The sequence below is a fragment of the Hibiscus syriacus genome, unplaced genomic scaffold (assembly GCF_006381635.1).
Source record: "Hibiscus syriacus cultivar Baekdansim isolate YM2019G1 unplaced genomic scaffold, ASM638163v2 tig00110893_pilon, whole genome shotgun sequence".
NCBI lineage: Eukaryota > Viridiplantae > Streptophyta > Magnoliopsida > Malvales > Malvaceae > Hibiscus > Hibiscus syriacus.
The window spans coordinates 5245133-5265325 of NW_024062901.1; the positions used below are offsets into that span (position 1 = coordinate 5245133).

At 32.7% G+C, this 20193-nt stretch overlaps 2 protein-coding genes and 1 pseudogene across 2 annotated transcripts; all 3 read right to left on the reverse strand.

The window, feature by feature from the left end:
* Nucleotides 1-6773: 6773 nt before the first annotated feature.
* LOC120144980 (40S ribosomal protein S11) lies at nt 6774-8611 on the reverse strand. The gene is made up of 6 exons (XM_039158901.1): nt 8551-8611; nt 8437-8477; nt 8244-8344; nt 7250-7394; nt 7076-7165; nt 6774-6974 (listed from the first exon to the last, which is right to left on the reverse strand). The coding sequence occupies exons 1-6, from the start codon at nt 8560-8562 to the stop codon at nt 6884-6886; spliced, it is 480 nt and encodes a 159-aa protein (XP_039014832.1). The 5' UTR covers nt 8563-8611; the 3' UTR covers nt 6774-6883.
* A 3809-nt stretch (nt 8612-12420) lies between these two features.
* On the reverse strand, nt 12421-14301 carry LOC120144981 (40S ribosomal protein S11). Its single transcript, XM_039158902.1, has 6 exons — nt 14196-14301; nt 14082-14122; nt 13889-13989; nt 12897-13041; nt 12723-12812; nt 12421-12621 (listed from the first exon to the last, which is right to left on the reverse strand). The coding sequence occupies exons 1-6, from the start codon at nt 14205-14207 to the stop codon at nt 12531-12533; spliced, it is 480 nt and encodes a 159-aa protein (XP_039014833.1). The 5' UTR covers nt 14208-14301; the 3' UTR covers nt 12421-12530.
* A 3731-nt stretch (nt 14302-18032) lies between these two features.
* Nucleotides 18033-19933, reverse strand: LOC120145058 (annotated as a pseudogene).
* Between the last annotated feature and the right edge of the window lie 260 nt (nt 19934-20193).

Sequence of the window (20193 nt, forward strand, 5' to 3'; positions counted from 1 at the left end):
TATATAAAGTATCGAAACTTTTGCAGGAGTATCGATACTCTTGGGCTAGTATTGATACTTTCATTCTGTATAGGGCAAAAATGTCAGTTTTTAAGGGAATTAGACTCTAGGAACCCCAACGCTTCTTTTTATCACCGAATAAGACTACAAGTGAAAATGTTAATGATATTAACATTACACTTAGAAACAAGATCAATTAGGATGAAATAAAAATAACCTTGGATGATGCCCGGGAAATGATCAGGACACTCAAGTTCCTTTAGAAAATGCTCGCATTATCGAAAGTATAGATTCAGTCCAGATATATCCTTAGGTAGTGTGCGAGGTACTTAAAGCTAACTAGTTTGGCGCCAAGGTCTGACACTCAAGAAGTGGGCTAGTCGAGGGGGTTGACCGATGCGGAGATCTCGGGTAGCCAGCCTCGCTAAACTAGAGGGTGTATGAGCTTCGAGATACAGAACCCTCAGCTGCACAATGATGTCTACCATAGAGTAGAGAGTGCAGTATACGAGTACTTTCACTATTGCAATTATCAGTTAGCTTGAGCATGACATGAACACTTTTAGTACGGCTTAGTTGTTAGTGTAACAATGGGCTAGTTAGTTCAGCGTTTGAAATTTGTTTCCTTACGCATATTAGTCAAGGAGCAGTCCGAGGACTTTTTGACAGCAGTGATTTAGACTCGTATAGTGCAGAGTACGTCTCGAGATCATCTTTAGAGGGCATGTATAATTGTAAAACTCGATTTGTATATTTTTGTATGATTCGTAACTTATTTTAACTATGGTATATGTGATTTAAATATTATTTTGGGAGATCTTAATGTAAACTATTATATTTAAATTGTAGTTTATTTATTTTAGCATGAGTGATTATAAATGATCATTTAAAAAAAATTAAAAGAAAATTTTGGTTAAACACTCCAGTAGTTCTGTGTGGCATTCTGATCGGTTGACTGTATGTCTTACTAGTTTAGGGTGTTACATTTAAATTATTTTCAATAAATAATATTGAATAGATCGAGCTCGATATCCTCCAATGAACGATCGTTTGGATGGACTCTCTCTAGAGATGAGAGCTCGATATCATCCTCCTCCTCCCGATCCTTCAATGGATGAATAGATCTTGTTTTGTTTTAGTTGTGTTTGGTTTGAATTTAAAACTTAAAATTGTTAAAACATTTTGAATGCTTTTGGATTGTTTATTTTTGGTTGTTCGAACTTATGTTTAATACATTTGGTTTGGATTTCGTGTTTATTTTGCATCTTTAGACATATATGACCAATTATCCATTACATGTTTATGAATATTGATTTATGAAATTAATGACTAACCTCTCTTTTGATTGTGATCTTAGCAGCTTAAGCTTTATATTAATAAATCAATTAGCTTACGTTTTTCAAAATTCTTGTTTAAAACGTTTTTATAGGGTCTTTTTGATTTAACAAAAAGGGGGAGAAAGTGTTAAAGTAAAGGGAGTAATATTTTTCAAAATCAAAATTCATTTTGAAATTAGAAAATCTTAAAAATGTTTTGTTATATCAAAAAGGGGAAGATTATTGAAAACATTTTGATGTTTCGATATAACAAATTAAATTAAAAGAATTTTAATTTTGAAAAAGATTTTTCTAAGCATATTCGATATATTAAATCGAATATCAAAATATTACTCAAAGTATTTCAAAGTTCATTTTAAATCCTTACTAAAGTGTAAAATTAAGTTTTAATCTTAAAATAATTTCAAAACAATTTTACAAAATATTTCGAACCATTTCAAAGCCAAAAATTCCAGATTGCTCAGAGGGAACTGATTCCCCCCTAAGGGGGTACCGATTCCCCCTGAATGGTTTGGCTCCGAGAAAAACAGAATGCTCGTAGGGAACCGATTCCCCCTATTTAACGGTCGAAATATTTAAATTTTACACTTAGGGAACCGATTCCCTATGAGCGGGAACCGATTCCCCCCACTCTTCAAGCAGAAATATTAATTGTTTTCACACTTAAACGGCTCTAATAACTTCATTAATGATCCCCAACGTTCAGAAGTGATCCAAGGTGTATTTAAACAAGCTTAGAAGCCATTGATCAACAACAAGAAACATCAAGCAATTAGAATCAATAGAGAATCAAAGAGAAAGCATCAAACCTCAAGTTTGAGTATTTCAAGCCTATTTTTCATTCAATATTCATTTTTCTTTCAATAACACTACTTGTACTCAATTGTATTCATTCTTGAGTGTTCTTTTTTTGTTCTAGAATTGTGCAAACAATCTACCTTGTGAGGATTTCCTTGTAAGTTTGCAAATTTGTATTGTTCTCTTTGGGAGAGAGTGTTCTCAGGAATTTGGGGTATAATTCTTGAGAGTTTGTAAGGTTACTCTTTGTCCTCAAAAGAAAGACAAATTAGTGAATTTATGGAAAATCCTTAGTGTGGATAGCTAAGGTAGTGGACGTAGACTTTGGTTGAGAAAGTCAAACCACTCTAAATCGCTGTGCAATTTCTTTCAATTTTCTGCAAAAGCTTCCACCAAAATTTTTAATTGCCAATTCACCCCCTCTTGACCGATTCTGTCAATCGATTAACTCAACAAGTATGCAGTGTTACGCAGTATCACAAATTTTAGTATTTCATACTAAATTATGTGAAGCGTCATTGGAATAGTGTTATCCGTCATCGAATAACTCAATGGTGGAAAGTGATAGCGAGTGCAAGATGTAGAATCTCAAAATCCCTAAGTCAGAATATGGTTGCATGAGATCTCCGCTTTGTGAGGTGTGCTTTCTAAGAGAGCCAGATGTGGCTAATTTTGCTCAGTAACTGGTTGATTTTCGATTGGGAACACCTTATATGCTCGATCAGGTGTGTAGCACAAATGTATATCGCGAGGCAAATGAGAAACAGTTAGATAGTGTGGATAAGTATTAAATCAGAGTTGCATAACAGAAGCGTAAAGTTCGACGTTAGGAAGTTGAGAATTGTTAGCATATCTTCAATAGTAAACATCGAGACTGTATTGGTTAGTGCCCGTAAAACCTTGACGTGTAGCATGAGAGTTACCTAAGTTCAACAAGTATCAAAGGGTAAGTTGTTTTTCAATACAAGTATATTTTAATGATGAAATTTCTTTTAAGGAAGAGAGAGTTGTAACTCCCCAAATTTTCGGTTAGTAGTTTTAGGTTTACCCGAGAGGCAAGTAGACCTCGTGGAATTAATAATTTAAGTCGTTGGGCTTAACTGGGTTGGATTTGATCCCAATTAGCCATAAAAAGGAGATTTTTTAATAGTGGAAAGATAAGGAGGAACCAATAGTGCATTTTTCCATTTTTATAAAGATAGGGCTTTTATCACATTCCATCTTCTTCTCCTCTTCATTTCTTCATTTTTTTCTCATTTTCTTCTCTCCCACTTTCCTCTCCAAGTGCCATAGACAAGGGTAAGTTTCTTGGGCCTTTTCATATTTCTTTTAAGCTTTATTTTGTCCTTAATCCTTCCAGCAACTTTCTTTAGGTGATTCAAAGCTTGATATTCTTGTTTGGCTAGAGAAAGTGTGAGAAATCAACCAAATCACAAAGAAAAAGAGTGTGGCTAAGCAATGAGCTTCATTTCGGGATTCAAACATCAATGTAGTGTATTTCTAATCTTTTGGAGTGTTAAGGCTTTCAAAAATATAAAGAAATTGCTAGGATTTGAATATTTGAGCATTTAAGGTTTTATATTTTGAATTCATGACTAAATCATATTTTAAGTGTAAAGAAGACGTTTTTTATGCAACCTTATAACCCTAAGTAACTCCCTAAAGGTTTAGCACATGATTAGGAACCACAATAAGACATTAGAGATGATTTTTAGGTGTTTACCAAACCTAAATAAGATATTTCTAAATTCGAGTATCGATAATGAGATGAACACTATTGATATTGGATGATTTGGGGTAAAATCTAGAGATTTCAGACAGAAAAGATCGATATTGCCCCTACATTATCGATACTCAGGGTATATAGTATCAATACTAGCCTATTTTTTAGGACATCGAAGCTATTTTTGGTACCGATACTCAAGGGTATTGATACTTAACCTCAGGTATCCATACTATAATTAGAGTATCGATACTACATACCATGGATGATCATATTCAACCCGATTGAGGTCTGTTAGAGCTAAGGATGGTCTATAATGATAGAACTTAGTCCGCGGGGGATGTAAATGGCCAAAGGGACCTAGAGACACTCGTAGATATAAGTTACAACTAGAGTAACCATAGTGGACGTTATGTGTCCAAGTATCTTCAGTTGAACACATAACGTATACCTAAGAATGAATGATCGTTTCAGAGGATATACTAGTGAGCAATTTGACGAAATAATCAGATAATGAAATAGCGGAGTTGTGTACTACAAGAATGTCAGTGAATGGTGAATGAATTGTTATCCCTCTAATTCAAGAGTGAATTAAGAAAAACATGGTAAGAGGGAATAGAGCATCGCTACCCAGTATTGAACTCGAGTTAGGTATCGGGCTAGCTAGTGTTGAAAGCAATGAACAACAATCTTAGTAATCGTCATGAAGTCACGAAACGCGTAGAGACTTCTTTAGAGATAAAAAATGACTAAAATACCCTTATGTAATGAATGACTAGGGTAAAACAACTTAATAAACTAACATGAATAACATATTAATAAACACTTGCATAACTTTGTTGCCCTAGTGTAGGAAGAAAACGAGCGAGATAGCAGCTAGGTGAGAGAATGACTTCACTTCAGGGTGTTCAGCTAGGCTAGGGTATAGTCAGACTACCTTAGTTGCCCTAGTGGGGCCTTGTCAGTGGGAGATGCACTTCAAGGGCTATATAGGGCACGAGGCTCGAGCACTCACGATGAGTTGGTATATGTATTAATGAGTATTTTGTGGAACACCGTCGTAGTAGAACTTCTAGCTTCTCCTTTAGAATATTATACTATAACTCTAATGGGCATATGTATTCATACAACCTTACTCATGTATTCATATTTATAACCTTGAGTTGTATTATTTTGATTTAAACTATGAGTCACGGAGTTCCTATTTATAAAATGTTTTATAACTATTATTTATGTCTTTTATGATACCATTCAACATGTTTGAAATGGAAATAAACAAATTTTGAAAAGCAGGGGTTGCCTCGGCGGCCCAATGTGACACTTTAGGCCCATTCGAGTTTAGGATGTTACATGAACAATCAAATTCATTGGAGAACTTGGTTGAAATTAAAGTTAATAGATAATAGAGGGATGTTAGAGTACAATCATATTTTTGAAAATTTCATAACTTTATATAATTCAAGTATTTTTATATCAATAAATATATAATTTAGGTATTTTATATTTTTTATTAATGATTTAATTTTGCATATTTTAAATTTATATTTGTGTACTCTTAAATTTCTAATATAATTTCTGAAATTTACACCATTAACACAAAATATTACATTTTCCCCTATAAAAATCATTTATTTATTCTTTTTTAATAGTTTGAGGTAATTATAATGTAATATTTATTTGTATTTTTTAATTTATTCACAACATACATATATCTTATAAATACAATTAATCAACTCATTTATAAAAAAAACATATTTTCATTAACGCTGCTTAATAAGTTAAAAAAAATTATTCTCAAGTCAAATTGAACATGTAACTTTTAATGTTTTTACCATTCAAAACTTTTAGATGTTTTTAATTAAATTGATTAATATTTTTAATTAATTTGAGGTAAATACAAGTAATATATATTCAAAAATAATTTTGATCTATTTGATATCAAACAGTCACTTTTTTTTTACATTAATGATATTCAAATCTAAGACTTCAAAGAATAACAACAATTCATTTACTACATATATCACTTGATTCTCGCAATAAATTAAAATATAAATTATTGTTATTATCATTTCTCTTGCCAATAAGCCTCTGATTGTATGAATCCATCATCTGTGCATCATTTGATGGCAGAAGAGTGCCATGCTTCTTTGACTTGCTTCTTTGACTTGCTTCTTTGAAGTTCATGGAGATGATTCTTGTCGAACCTATCACTGCCCATGGGGAAGTACCCCATGCTACCAACATCTCGTGGTGAAAATAGCCTTGGTGAAACTCGAGACAGTGGAGAATCTTCGAAAGAATCGTAATTATGCGCAGGATATAGAAACTTTTCATCCTCAAACAGGAACCCATTTGGTCTTCCTCAAAATGGTTGAGATTAACTTCTTATTTTTTTGAATAAATATCTTCACATTTCCTACTTTTAATCTCAATCATATATTTTCACCCATCTAACGGTGTGTAAAACTAAGAGTTTTACATTGTATAAGAGGATTCTGTCCATATGAATCTAATTACACTGTGTAAAACTCTTTTAATTTTACATCTTTATAGGATTATTAGATGAGAGAAATTAAAAGTTGAGAATAACAGTAAAATATGAAAAGTTTTTCACTGAAAAAAAATAAGTTAGTCTCAACTTTGATTTCCCTCGATCTAATGATTCTAAAAGTGTAAAACTAAAAAAGTTTTACATAGTGTAAATGAATCTTCTATATATATATATATATAGAGAGAGAGAGAGAATATTCAGACAATAAGATTGGTTTGAATAAAACTAAAAATAACAATAAAATAAAATATTGTAAAATAGGATCTAAAATTATTAATTACATTTGCACTTAATTTAAAATTCCACATTTAATTTGACAAAATCCCAACATATAAAAAGTAAACGCAAAGAAAACAAAATTGGATTTAAAATCCAAAGATTATTCAAACCTAGAGGCACTTCATCCACTTTTTAATGTCTTCTTCATAGTTTTTCTATAACCCCATACTACAACAGAAAGAAGAAACACTTGACTTACATTCCGGTGAAAGCTTTCTTCCCGCCACCGGAAGATCCAGCAGGAATCACTTTCAAGATGTTAAACCGCACAGTCTTCGACAGCGGCCTGAAATTGCAAATAAATTACAAAATATGGCCAAAATCAGCATTTTGGAACTACGCAGATATGATCGTTCATTGACAAATGGAACGATTTAGAAGTGTTACCTGCATTGTCCGATAATGACATGGTCCCCTTCCTTCACACGGAAGCAGGGAGAAACATGAGCAGGGATGTTCGAATGTCTCTTCTCGTACCTGAAAAAAAAAGGAAGGGAAATTTTAGGCTAAACTATCACTTGTTTAAGAAAAAGGTACATGCAAATCAAGCTTGGATCATACCTTTGGTATTTCTTGATAAAATGAAGGTAGTTCCGTCGAACAATGATTGTCCTCACCATCTTGGCACTGTGGCAAGTACCGGCCAAGATACGCCCCCTGATAGAGACGGTGCCGGTGAAAGGACATTTCTTATCAATGTAAGTTCCTATAGGAAACAAGATACAAAACATGACTAAACAATATAACCAACAATTTTAAAACGATTCAATTCATAATGCAAGAAACATATTCAATTCGACATTATCCATCAGAACAACGGACTATTCGTGTTAATCGAATCAATTAAGTATAGTAAAACACTTTTTTTAAAATGTGTATATACATATATAATAGATTTATGAGGGATCATTTTCTAAAAATTTCCAAGGCAAGACAAAATAGAAACAAAGAAAATTGGTAGCTAGTAGACTGGGCGGTTCACTCCTACTGATTTGGGCAAAGAGCCGCAGCCAGCAGGTGTTGAAGTATTATGTCTCTATAAGGAGGTAGAAAAGAGAGAAGTGAGGGTGAGGTGATTCCATATGAGTTTCATCCATACTCTTGATCGAAATATTTTATAGCGACTCTTGAAACTGGTGACAGGCGTAGAATTATTACTACTACTTGTAAGTTAGCAGGCTAGGTGGATATAAACAAATAGAAATAGATTCAACTTTAGTAGGTCAATTGGTTCCGTCAACAAGTAAGAGGGATGTTAGATATTCGAGATCTTCTTCTGAAGACATTCTATTCATGTCTTTCGGAATTCTCGGAAAATGTTAGGTGTTCGAGCATCTTCCTCCTGGGATGCTCCTCCGAGATCCTACTTATTGAGAGGTTCTTTCTCTGAGAACTCGATTACATGCGGAGGACATTTAACAAATGTACAACAATAATGCAATTCCAGCTAGCTTAAAGCAATCTTCATTCAGCTTAAGCTACTAAATGCACACAAAAAATAAAAAAATAGTCCATGATTAGCACCTAAAAAGATGAAACAAAAAGGAAAACAAACCTTCAATAGCTTCACGAGGAGTCTTGAAGCCCAAACCAATGCTCTTCCAAAAGCGATTCCCTCCCTTTCCCGGTCTCTTCCCTTTCCCAGATTTCTTAGAGCTGAAAACAGTATAAACTCAACGAAAATAAACCCAAATCGAGAATCGAGCTATAGCTCAAATATTTCCATGGAATTGAGCAGTAAGATTTGCCTTAAAAACACTTTGGGTTGCTTCAAAAACGCCTTCTCGGTCTGTAAACAAATGGAAAATCAGAGAATAACAAGTACATCAAAGAAAAGAGTGAGAGTGGATATCAGATTAGACCTGTTCCGCCATTGTTGATCAAGTTTGGAATAGCGTAGCACAAAGGGAAGTCAAAAAAAATATGAGAGCTGTGATTTGAGAAACCCTAAACCCTAAAGTAAACCTCCGACTTTCAATGTTTTCATAGGTGAGTTTGGGTCAACTATTCCATTTGGACCTTCAAATGTATTGTATCAAAGATATTTTCAACATGGCCTCAAAAGAAGAAGAAAATTTGGTTTTTTTTTAATTAATCACTAGTATCCGATATACTAATCGATTAATCTAGATCGGATACTGTAGAAACGAGGGCGACCCTCCCAACACAGTTTGCTCCATTCGCAAACGTCAGTCGGTATTTTTTTTAATTAGCTCAAAATAATTATAAAGTAATATATATTCAAAATATATATTAATAAGTTAAAAATAGACATATATATCTTATAAATATAATTACTCGGATATGATATTTCTAAGAAATATATATTATTTTATTTTTATAATCGAAATCATTTGAAGAGTACAACTCAATATACTTTAATTTTACTTTAATACACTGAGAATAATTATTAGGTAAGCTACCCACTAGTTACTATATTATTATCATTTTCTATTTTTTATCATAAAATTATAATTAATGCTAAATTTTTTTATGACAAATATCACATATTAATATTCATTATTAATTTTATTAGTTAAAATTTATAAATAATCATTAAATTATATCAGGATGATATTTCTATATAAAATATTATACACTTCTCTTTGAATAACATGTGTCATGTTTAACAAAAAAGAAATTGCTAGGATTTGAATATTTGAGCATTTAAGGTTTTATATTTTGAATTCATGACTAAATCATATTTTAAGTGTAAAGAAGACGTTTTTATGCAACCTTATAACCCTAAGTAACTCCCTAAAGCTTTAGCACATGATTAGGAACCACAATAAGACATTAAAGATGATTTTTAGGTGTTATCCAAACCTAAATAAGACATTTCTAAATTCGAGTATCGATAATGGGATGAACATTATTGATATTGGATGATTTGGGGGTAAAATCTAGAGATTTCAAACAGAAATGATCGATATTGCCCCTACATTATCGATACTCAGGGTATATAGTATCAATACTAGCCTATTTTTTAGGACATCAAAGCTATTTTTGGTACCGATACTCAAGGGTATTGATACTTAACCTCAGGTATCCATACTATAATTAGAGTATTGATACTACCCACCATGGATGATCATATTCAACCCGGTTGAGGTCTGTTAGAGCTAAGGATGGTCCATAATGATAGAACTTAGTCCGTGGGGGATGTAAATGGCCAAAGGGACCTAGAGACACTCGTAGATATAAGTTACAACTAGAGTAATCATAGTGGACGTTATGTGTCCAAGTATCTTCAGTTGAACACGTAACGTATACCTAAGAATGAATGACCGTTTCAGAGGATGTACTAGTGAGCAATTTGACGAAATAATCAGATAATGAAATAGCGGAGTTGCGTACTACAAGAATGTCAGTGAATGGTGAATGTACTGTTATCCCTCTAATTCAAGAGTGAATTAAGGAAAACATGGTAAGAGGGAATAGAGCATTGCTACCCAGTATTGAACTCGAGTTAGGTATCGGGCTAGCTAGTGTTGCAAGCAATGAACAACAATCTTAGTAATCGTCATGAAGTCACGAAACCCGTAGAGACTTCTTTAGAGATAAAGAATGACTAAAATACCCTTATGTAATGAATGACTAGGGTAAAACAGCTTAATAAACTAACATCAATAACATATTAATAAACACTTGCATAACTTTGTTGCCCTAGTGTAGGAAGAAAACGAGCGAGATAGCAGCTAGGTGAGAGAATGACTTCACTTCAGGGTGTTCAGCTAGGCTAGGGTATAGTCAGACTACCTTAGTTGCCCTAGTGGGGCCTTGTCAGTGGGAGATGCACTTCAAGGGCTATATAGGGCACGAGGCTCGAGCACTCACGATGAGTGGGTATATGTATTAATGAGTATTTTGTGGAACACCGTCGTAGTAGAACTTCTAGTTTCCCCTTCAGAATATTGTACTATAACTCTAGTGAGCATATGTATTCATACAACCTTACTCATGTATTCATATTTATAACCTTGAGTTGTATTATTTTGATTTAAACTATGAGTCACGGAGTTCCTATTTATAAAATGTTTTATAACTATTATTTATGTCTTTTATGATACCATTCAACATGTTTGAAATGGAAATAAACAAATTTTGAAAAGCAGGGGTTGCCTCGGCGGCCCAATGTGACACTTTAGGCCCATTCGAGTTTAGGATGTTACATGAACAATCAAATTCATTGGAGAACTTGGTTGAAATTAAAGTTAATAGATAATAGAGGGATGTTAGAGTACAATCATATTTTTGAAAATTTCAGAACTTTATATAATTCAAGTATTTTTATATCAATAAATATATATAATTTAGGTATTTTATATTTTTTATTAATGATTTAATTTTGCATATTTTAAATTTATATTTGTGTACTCTTAAATTTCTAATATAATTTCTGAAATTTACACCATTGACACAAAATATTACATTTTCCCCTATAAAAATCATTTATTTATTCTTTTTTAATAGTTTGAGGTAATTATAATGTAATATTTATTTGTATTTTTTAATTTATTCACAACATACTTATATCTTATAAATACAATTAATCAACTCATTTATAAAAAAAACATATTTTCATTAACGCTGCTTAATAAGTTAAAAAAATTTATTCTCAAGTCAAATTGAACATGTAACTTTTAATGTTTTTACCATTCAAAACTTTTAGATGTTTTTAATTAAATTGATTAATATTTTTAATTAATTTGAGGTAAATACAAGTAATATATATTCAAAAATAATTTTGATCTATTTGATATCAAACAGTCACTTTTTTTTTATATTAATGATATTCAAATCTAAGACTTCAAAAAATAACAACAATTCATTTACTACATATATCACTTGATTCTCGCAATAAATTAAAATATAAATTATTGTTATTATCATTTCTCTTGCCAATAAGCCTCTGATTGTATGAATCCATCATCTGTGCATCATTTGATGGCAGAAAAGTGCCATGCTTCTTTGACTTGCTTCTTTGACTTGCTTCTTTGAAGTTCATGGAGATGATTCTTGTCGAACCTATCACTGCCCATGGGGAAGTACCCCATGCTACCAACATTGGTGAAAATAGCCTTGGTGAAACTCGAGACAGTGGAGAATCTTCGCAAGAATCGTAATTATGCGCAGGATATAGAAACTTTTCATCCTCAAACAGGAACCCATTTGGTCTTCCTCAAAGATGGTTGAGATTAACTTCTTATTTTTTTGAATAAATATCTTCACATTTCCTACTTTTAATCTCAATCATATATTTTCACCCATCTAACGGTGTAAAACTAAGAGTTTTACATTGTATAAGAGGATTCTGTCCATATGAATCTAATTACACTGTGTAAAACTCTTTTAATTTTACATCTTTATAGGATTATTAGATGAGAGAAATTAAAAGTTGAGAATAACAGTAAAATATGAAAAGTTTTTCACTGAAAAAAAATAAGTTAGTCTCAACTTTGATTTCCCTCGATCTAATGATTCTAAAAGTGTAAAACTAAAAAAGTTTTACATAGTGTAAATGAATCTTCTATATATATATATAGAGAGAGAGAGAGAGAATATTCAGACAATAAGATTGGTTTGAATAAAACTAAAAATAACAATAAAATAAAATATTGTAAAATAGGATCTAAAATTATTAATTACATTTGCACTTAATTTAAAATTCCACATTTAATTTGACAAAATCCCAACATATAAAAAGTAAACGCAAAGAAAACAAAATTGGATTTAAAATCCAAAGATTATTCAAACCTAGAGGCACTTCATCCACTTTTTAATGTCTTCTTCATAGTTTTTCTATAACCCCATACTACAACAGAAAGAAGAAACACTTGACTTACATTCCGGTGAAAGCTTTCTTCCCGCCACCGGAAGATCCAGCAGGAATCACTTTCAAGATGTTAAACCGCACAGTCTTCGACAGCGGCCTGAAATTGCAAATAAATTACAAAATATGGCCAAAATCAGCATTTTGGAACTACGCAGATATGATCGTTCATTGACAAATGGAACGATTTAGAAGTGTTACCTGCATTGTCCGATAATGACATGGTCCCCTTCCTTCACACGGAAGCAGGGAGAAACATGAGCAGGGATGTTCGAATGTCTCTTCTCGTACCTGAAAAAAAAAGGAAGGGAAATTTTAGGCTAAACTATCACTTGTTTAAGAAAAAGGTACATGCAAATCAAGCTTGGATCATACCTTTGGTATTTCTTGATAAAATGAAGGTAGTTCCGTCGAACAATGATTGTCCTCACCATCTTGGCACTGTGGCAAGTACCGGCCAAGATACGCCCCCTGATAGAGACGGTGCCGGTGAAAGGACATTTCTTATCAATGTAAGTTCCTATAGGAAACAAGATACAAAACATGACTAAACAATATAACCAACAATTTTAAAACGATTCAATTCATAATGCAAGAAACATATTCAATTCGACATTATCCATCAGAACAACGGACTATTCGTGTTAATCGAATCAATTAAGTATAGTAAAACACTTTTTTTAAAATGTGTATATACATATATAATAGATTTATGAGGGATCATTTTCTAAAAATTTCCAAGGCAAGACAAAATAGAAACAAAGAAATTGGTAGCTAGTAGACTGGGCGGTTCACTCCTACTGATTTGGGCAAAGAGCCGCAGCCAGCAGGTGTTGAAGTATTATGTCTCTATAAGGAGGTAGAAAAGAGAGAAGTGAGGGTGAGGTGATTCCATATGAGTTTCATCCATACTCTTGATCGAAATATTTTATAGCGACTCTTGAAACTGGTGACAGGCGTAGAATTATTACTACTACTTGTAAGTTAGCAGGCTAGGTGGATATAAACAAATAGAAATAGATTCAACTTTAGTAGGTCAATTGGTTCCGTCAACAAGTAAGAGGGATGTTAGATATTCGAGATCTTCTTCTGAAGACATTCTATTCATGTCTTTCGGAATTCTCGGAAATGTTAGGTGTTCGAGCATCTTCCTCCTGGGATGCTCCTCCGAGATCCTACTTATTGAGAGGTTCTTTCTCTGAGAACTCGATTACATGCGGAGGACATTTAACAAATGTACAACAATAATGCAATTCCAGCTAGCTTAAAGCAATCTTCATTCAGCTTAAGCTACTAAATGCACACAAAAAATAAAAAAATAGTCCATGATTAGCACCTAAAAAGATGAAACAAAAAGGAAAACAAACCTTCAATAGCTTCACGAGGAGTCTTGAAGCCCAAACCAATGCTCTTCCAAAAGCGATTCCCTCCCTTTCCCGGTCTCTTCCCTTTCCCAGATTTCTTAGAGCTGAAAACAGTATAAACTCAACGAAAATAAACCCAAATCGAGAATCGAGCTATAGCTCAAATATTTCCATGGAATTGAGCAGTAAGATTTGCCTTAAAAACACTTTGGGTTGCTTCAAAAACGCCTTCTCGGTCTGTAAACAAATGGAAAATCAGAGAATAACAAGTACATCAAAGAAAAGAGTGAGAGTGGATATCAGATTAGACCTGTTCCGCCATTGTTGATCAAGTTTGGAATAGCGTAGCACAAAGGGAAGTCAAAAAAATATGAGAGCTGTGATTTGAGAAACCCTAAACCCTAAAGTAAACCTCCGACTTTCAATGTTTTCATAGGTGAGTTTGGGTCAACTATTCCATTTGGACCTTCAAATGTATTGTATCAAAGATATTTTCAACATGGCCTCAAAAGAAGAAGAAAATTTGGTTTTTTTTTAATTAATCACTAGTATCCGATATACTAATCGATTAATCTAGATCGGATACTGTAGAAACGAGGGCGACCCTCCCAACACAGTTTGCTCCATTCGCAAACGTCAGTCGGTATTTTTTTTAATTAGCTCAAAATAATTATAAAGTAATATATATTCAAAATATATTAATAAGTTAAAAATAGACATATATATCTTATAAATATAATTACTCGGATATGATATTTCTAAGAAATATATTATTTTATTTTTATAATCGAAATCATTTGAAGAGTACAACTCAATATACTTTAATTTTACTTTAATACACTGAGAATAATTATTAGGTAAGCTACCCACTAGTTACTATATTATTATCATTTTCTATTTTTTATCATAAATTATAATTAATGCTAAATTTTTTATGACAAATATCACATATAATATCATTATTAATTTTATTAGTTAAAATTTATAAATAATCATTAAATTATATCAGGATGATTTCTATATAAAATATTATACACTTCTCTTTGAATAACATGTGTCATGTTTAACAAAAAAGAAATTGCTAGGATTTGAATATTTGAGCATTTAAGGTTTTATATTTTGAATTCATGACTAAATCATATTTTAAGTGTAAAGAAGACGTTTTTATGCAACCTTATAACCCTAAGTAACTCCCTAAAGCTTTAGCACATGATTAGGAACCACAATAAGACATTAAAGATGATTTTTAGGTGTTATCCAAACCTAAATAAGACATTTCTAAATTCGAGTATCGATAATGGGATGAACATTATTGATATTGGATGATTTGGGGGTAAAATCTAGAGATTTCAAACAGAAATGATCGATATTGCCCCTACATTATCGATACTCAGGGTATAGTATCAATACTAGCCTATTTTTTAGGACATCAAAGCTATTTTTGGTACCGATACTCAAGGGTATTGATACTTAACCTCAGGTATCCATACTATAATTAGAGTATTGATACTACCCACCATGGATGATCATATTCAACCCGGTTGAGGTCTGTTAGAGCTAAGGATGGTCCATAATGATAGAACTTAGTCCGTGGGGGATGTAAATGGCCAAAGGGACCTAGAGACACTCGTAGATATAAGTTACAACTAGTAATCATAGTGGACGTTATGGTCCAAGTATCTTCAGTTGAACACGTAACGTATACCTAAGAATGAATGACCGTTTCAGAGGATGTACTAGTGAGCAATTTGACGAAATAATCAGATAATGAAATAGCGGAGTTGCGTACTACAAGAATGTCAGTGAATGGTGAATGTACTGTTATCCCTCTAATTCAAGAGTGAATTAAGGAAACATGGTAAGAGGGAATAGAGCATTGCTACCCAGTATTGAACTCGAGTTAGGTATCGGGCTAGCTAGTGTTGCAAGCAATGAACAACAATCTTAGTAATCGTCATGAAGTCACGAAACCCGTAGAGACTTCTTTAGAGATAAAGAATGACTAAAATACCCTTATGTAATGAATGACTAGGGTAAACAGCTTAATAAACTAACATCAATAACATATTAATAAACACTTGCATAACTTTGTTGCCCTAGTGTAGGAAGAAAACGAGCGAGATAGCAGCTAGGTGAGAGAATGACTTCACTTCAGGGTGTTCAGCTAGGCTAGGGTATAGTCAGACTACCTTAGTTGCCCTAGTGGGGCCTTGTCAGTGGGAGATGCACTTCAAGGGCTATATAGGGCACGAGGCTCGAGCACTCACGATGAGTGGGTATATGTATTAATGAGTATTTTGTGGAACACCGTCGTAGTAGAACTTCTAGTTTCCCCTTCAGAATATTGTACTATAACTCTAGTGAGCATATGTATTCATACAACCTTACTCATGTATTCATATTTATAACCTTGAGTTGTATTATTTTGATTAAACTATGAGTCACGGAGTTCCTATTTATAAAATGTTTTATAACTATTATTTATGTCTTTTATGATACCATTCAACATGTTTGAAATGGAAATAAACAAATTTTGAAAAGCAGGGGTTGCCTCGGCGGCCCAATGTGACACTTTAGGCCCATTCGAGTTTAGGATGTTACATGAACAATCAAATTCATTGGAGAACTTGGTTGAAATTAAAGTTAATAGATAATAGAGGGATGTTAGAGTACAATCATATTTTTGAAAATTTCAGAACTTTATATAATTCAAGTATTTTTATATCAATAAATATATAATTTAGGTATTTTATATTTTTTATTAATGATTTAATTTTGCATATTTTAAATTTATATTTGTGTACTCTTAAATTTCTAATATAATTTCTGAAATTTACACCATTGACACAAAATATTACATTTTCCCCTATAAAAAATCATTATTTATTCTTTTTTAATAGTTGAGGTAATTATAATGTAATATTTATTTGTATTTTTTAATTTATTCACAACATACTTATATCTTATAAATACAATTAATCAACTCATTTATAAAAAAAACATATTTTCATTAACGCTGCTTAATAAGTTAAAAAAATTTATTCTCAAGTCAAATTGAACATGTAACTTTTAATGTTTTTACCATTCAAAACTTTTAGATGTTTTTAATTAAATTGATTAATATTTTTAATTAATTTGAGGTAAATACAAGTAATATATATTCAAAAATAATTTTGATCTATTTGATATCAAACAGTCACTTTTTTTTATATTAATGATATTCAAATCTAAGACTTCAAAAAATAACAACAATTCATTTACTACATATATCACTTGATTCTCGCAATAAATTAAAATATAAATTATTGTTATTATCATTTCTCTTGCCAATAAGCCTCTGATTGTATGAATCCATCATCTGTGCATCATTTGATGGCAGAAAAGTGCCATGCTTCTTTGACTTGCTTCTTTGACTTGCTTCTTTGAAGTTCATGGAGATGATTCTTGTCGAACCTATCACTGCCCATGGGGAAGTACCCCATGCTACCAACATTGGTGAAAATAGCCTTGGTGAAACTCGAGACAGTGGAGAATCTTCGCAAGAATCGTAATTATGCGCAGGATATAGAAACTTTTCATCCTCAAACAGGAACCCATTTGGTCTTCCTCAAGATGATTAACTTCTTATTTTTTTGAATAAATATCTTCACATTTCCTACTTTTAATCTCAATCATATATTTTCACCCATCTAACGGTGTGTAAAACTAAGAGTTTTACATTGTATAAGAGGATTCTGTCCATATGAATCTAATTACACTGTGTAAAACTCTTTTAATTTTACATCTTTATAGGATTATTAGATGAGAGAAATTAAAAGTTGAGAATAACAGTAAATATGAAAAGTTTTCACTGAAAAAAAATAAGTTAGTCTCAACTTTGATTCCCTCGATCTAATGATTCTAAAAGTGTAAAACTAAAAAAGTTTTACATAGTGTAAATGAATCTTCTATATATATATATAGAGAGAGAGAGAGAGAATATTCAGACAATAAGATTGGTTTGAATAAAACTAAAAATAACAATAAAATAAAATATTGTAAAATAGGATCTAAAATTATTAATTACATTTGCACTTAATTTAAATTCCACATTTAATTTGACAAATCCCAACATATAAAAAGTAAACGCAAAGAAAACAAAATTGGATTTAAAATCCAAAGATTCTTCAAACCTAGAGGCACTTCATCCACTTTTTAATGTCTTCTTCATAGTTTTTCTATAACCCCATACTACAACAGAAAGAAGAAACACTTGACTTACATTCCTGTGAAAGCTTTCTTCCCGCCACCGGAAGATCCAGCAGGAATCACTTTCAAGATGTTAAACCGCACAGTCTTCGACAGCGGCCTGAAATTGCAAATAAATTACAAAATATGGCCAAAATCAGCATTTTGGAACTACGCAGATATGATCGTTCATTGACAAATGGAACGATTTAGAAGTGTTACCTGCATTGTCCGATAATGACATGGTCCCCTTCCTTCACACGGAAGCAGGGAGAAACATGAGCAGGGATGTTCGAATGTCTCTTCTCGTACCTGAAAAAAAAAGGAAGGAAAATTTTAGGCTAAACTATCACTTGTTTAAGAAAAGGTACATGCAAATCAAGCTTGGATCATACCTTTGGTATTTCTTGATAAAATGAAGGTAGTTCCGTCGAACAATGATTGTCCTCACCATCTGGCACTGTGGCAAGTACCGGCCAAGATACGCCCCCTGATAGAGACGGTGCCGGTGAAAGGACATTTCTTATCAATGTAAGTTCCTATAGGAAACAAGATACAAAACATGACTAAACAATAACCAACAATTTTAAAACGATTCAATTCATAATGCAAGAAACATATTCAATTCGACATTATCCATCAGAACAACGGACTATTCGTGTTAATCGAATCAATTAAGTATAGTAAACACTTTTTTAAAATGTGTATATACATATATAATAGATTTATGAGGGATCATTTTCTAAAAATTTCCAAGGCAAGACAAATAGAAACAAAGAAAATTGGTAGCTAGTAGACTGGGCGGTTCACTCCTACTGATTTGGGCAAGAGCCGCAGCCAGCAGGTGTTGAAGTATTATGTCTCTATAAGGAGGTAGAAAAGAGAGAAGTGAGGGTGAGGTGATTCCATATGAGTTTCATCCATACTCTTGATCGAAATATTTTATAGCGACTCTTGAAACTGGTGACAGGCGTAGAATTATTACTACTACTTGTAAGTTAGCAGGCTAGGTGGATATAAACAAATAGAAATAGATTCAACTTTAGTAGGTCAATTGGTTCCGTCAACAAGTAAGAGGGATGTTAGATATTCGAGATCTTCTTCTGAAGACATTCTATTCATGTCTTTCGGAATTCTCGGAAAATGTTAGGTGTTCGAGCATCTTCCTCCTGGGATGCTCCTCCGAGATCCTACTTATTGAGAGGTTCTTTCTCTGAGAACTCGATTACATGCGAGGACATTTAACAAATGTACAACAATAATGCATTCCAGCTAGCTTAAAGCAATCTTCATTCAGCTTAAGCTACTAAATGCACACAAAAAATAAAAAATAGTCCATGATTAGCACCTAAAAAGATGAAACAAAAAGGAAAACAAACCTTCAATAGCTTCACGAGGAGTCTTGAAGCCCAAACCAATGCTCTTCCAAAAGCGATTCCCTCCCTTTCCCGGTCTCTTCCCTTTCCCAGATTTCTTAGAGCTGAAAACAGTATAAACTCAACGAAAATAAACCCAAATCGAGAATCGAGCTATAGCTCAAATATTTCCATGGAATTGAGCAGTAAGATTTGCCTTAAAAACACTTTGGGTTGCTTCAAAAACGCCTTCTCGGTCTGTAAACAAATGGAAAATCAGAGAATAACAAGTACATCAAAGAAAAGAGTGAGAGTGGATATCAGATTAGACCTGTTCCGCCATTGTTGATCAAGTTTGGAATAGCGTAGCACAAAGGGAAGTCAAAAAAATATGAGAGCTGTGATTTGAGAAACCCTAAACCCTAAAGTAAACCTCCGACTTTCAATGTTTTCATAGGTGAGTTTGGGTCAACTATTCCATTTGGACCTTCAATGTATTGTATCAAAGATATTTTCAACATGGCCTCAAAAGAAGAAGAAAATTTGGTTTTTTTTAATTAATCACTAGTATCCGATATACTAATCGATTAATCTAGATCGGATACTGTAGAAACGAGGGCGACCCTCCCAACACAGTTTGCTCCATTCGCAAACGTCAGTCGGTATTTTTTTTAATTAGCTCAAAATAATTATAAAGTAATATATATTCAAATATATTTAATAAGT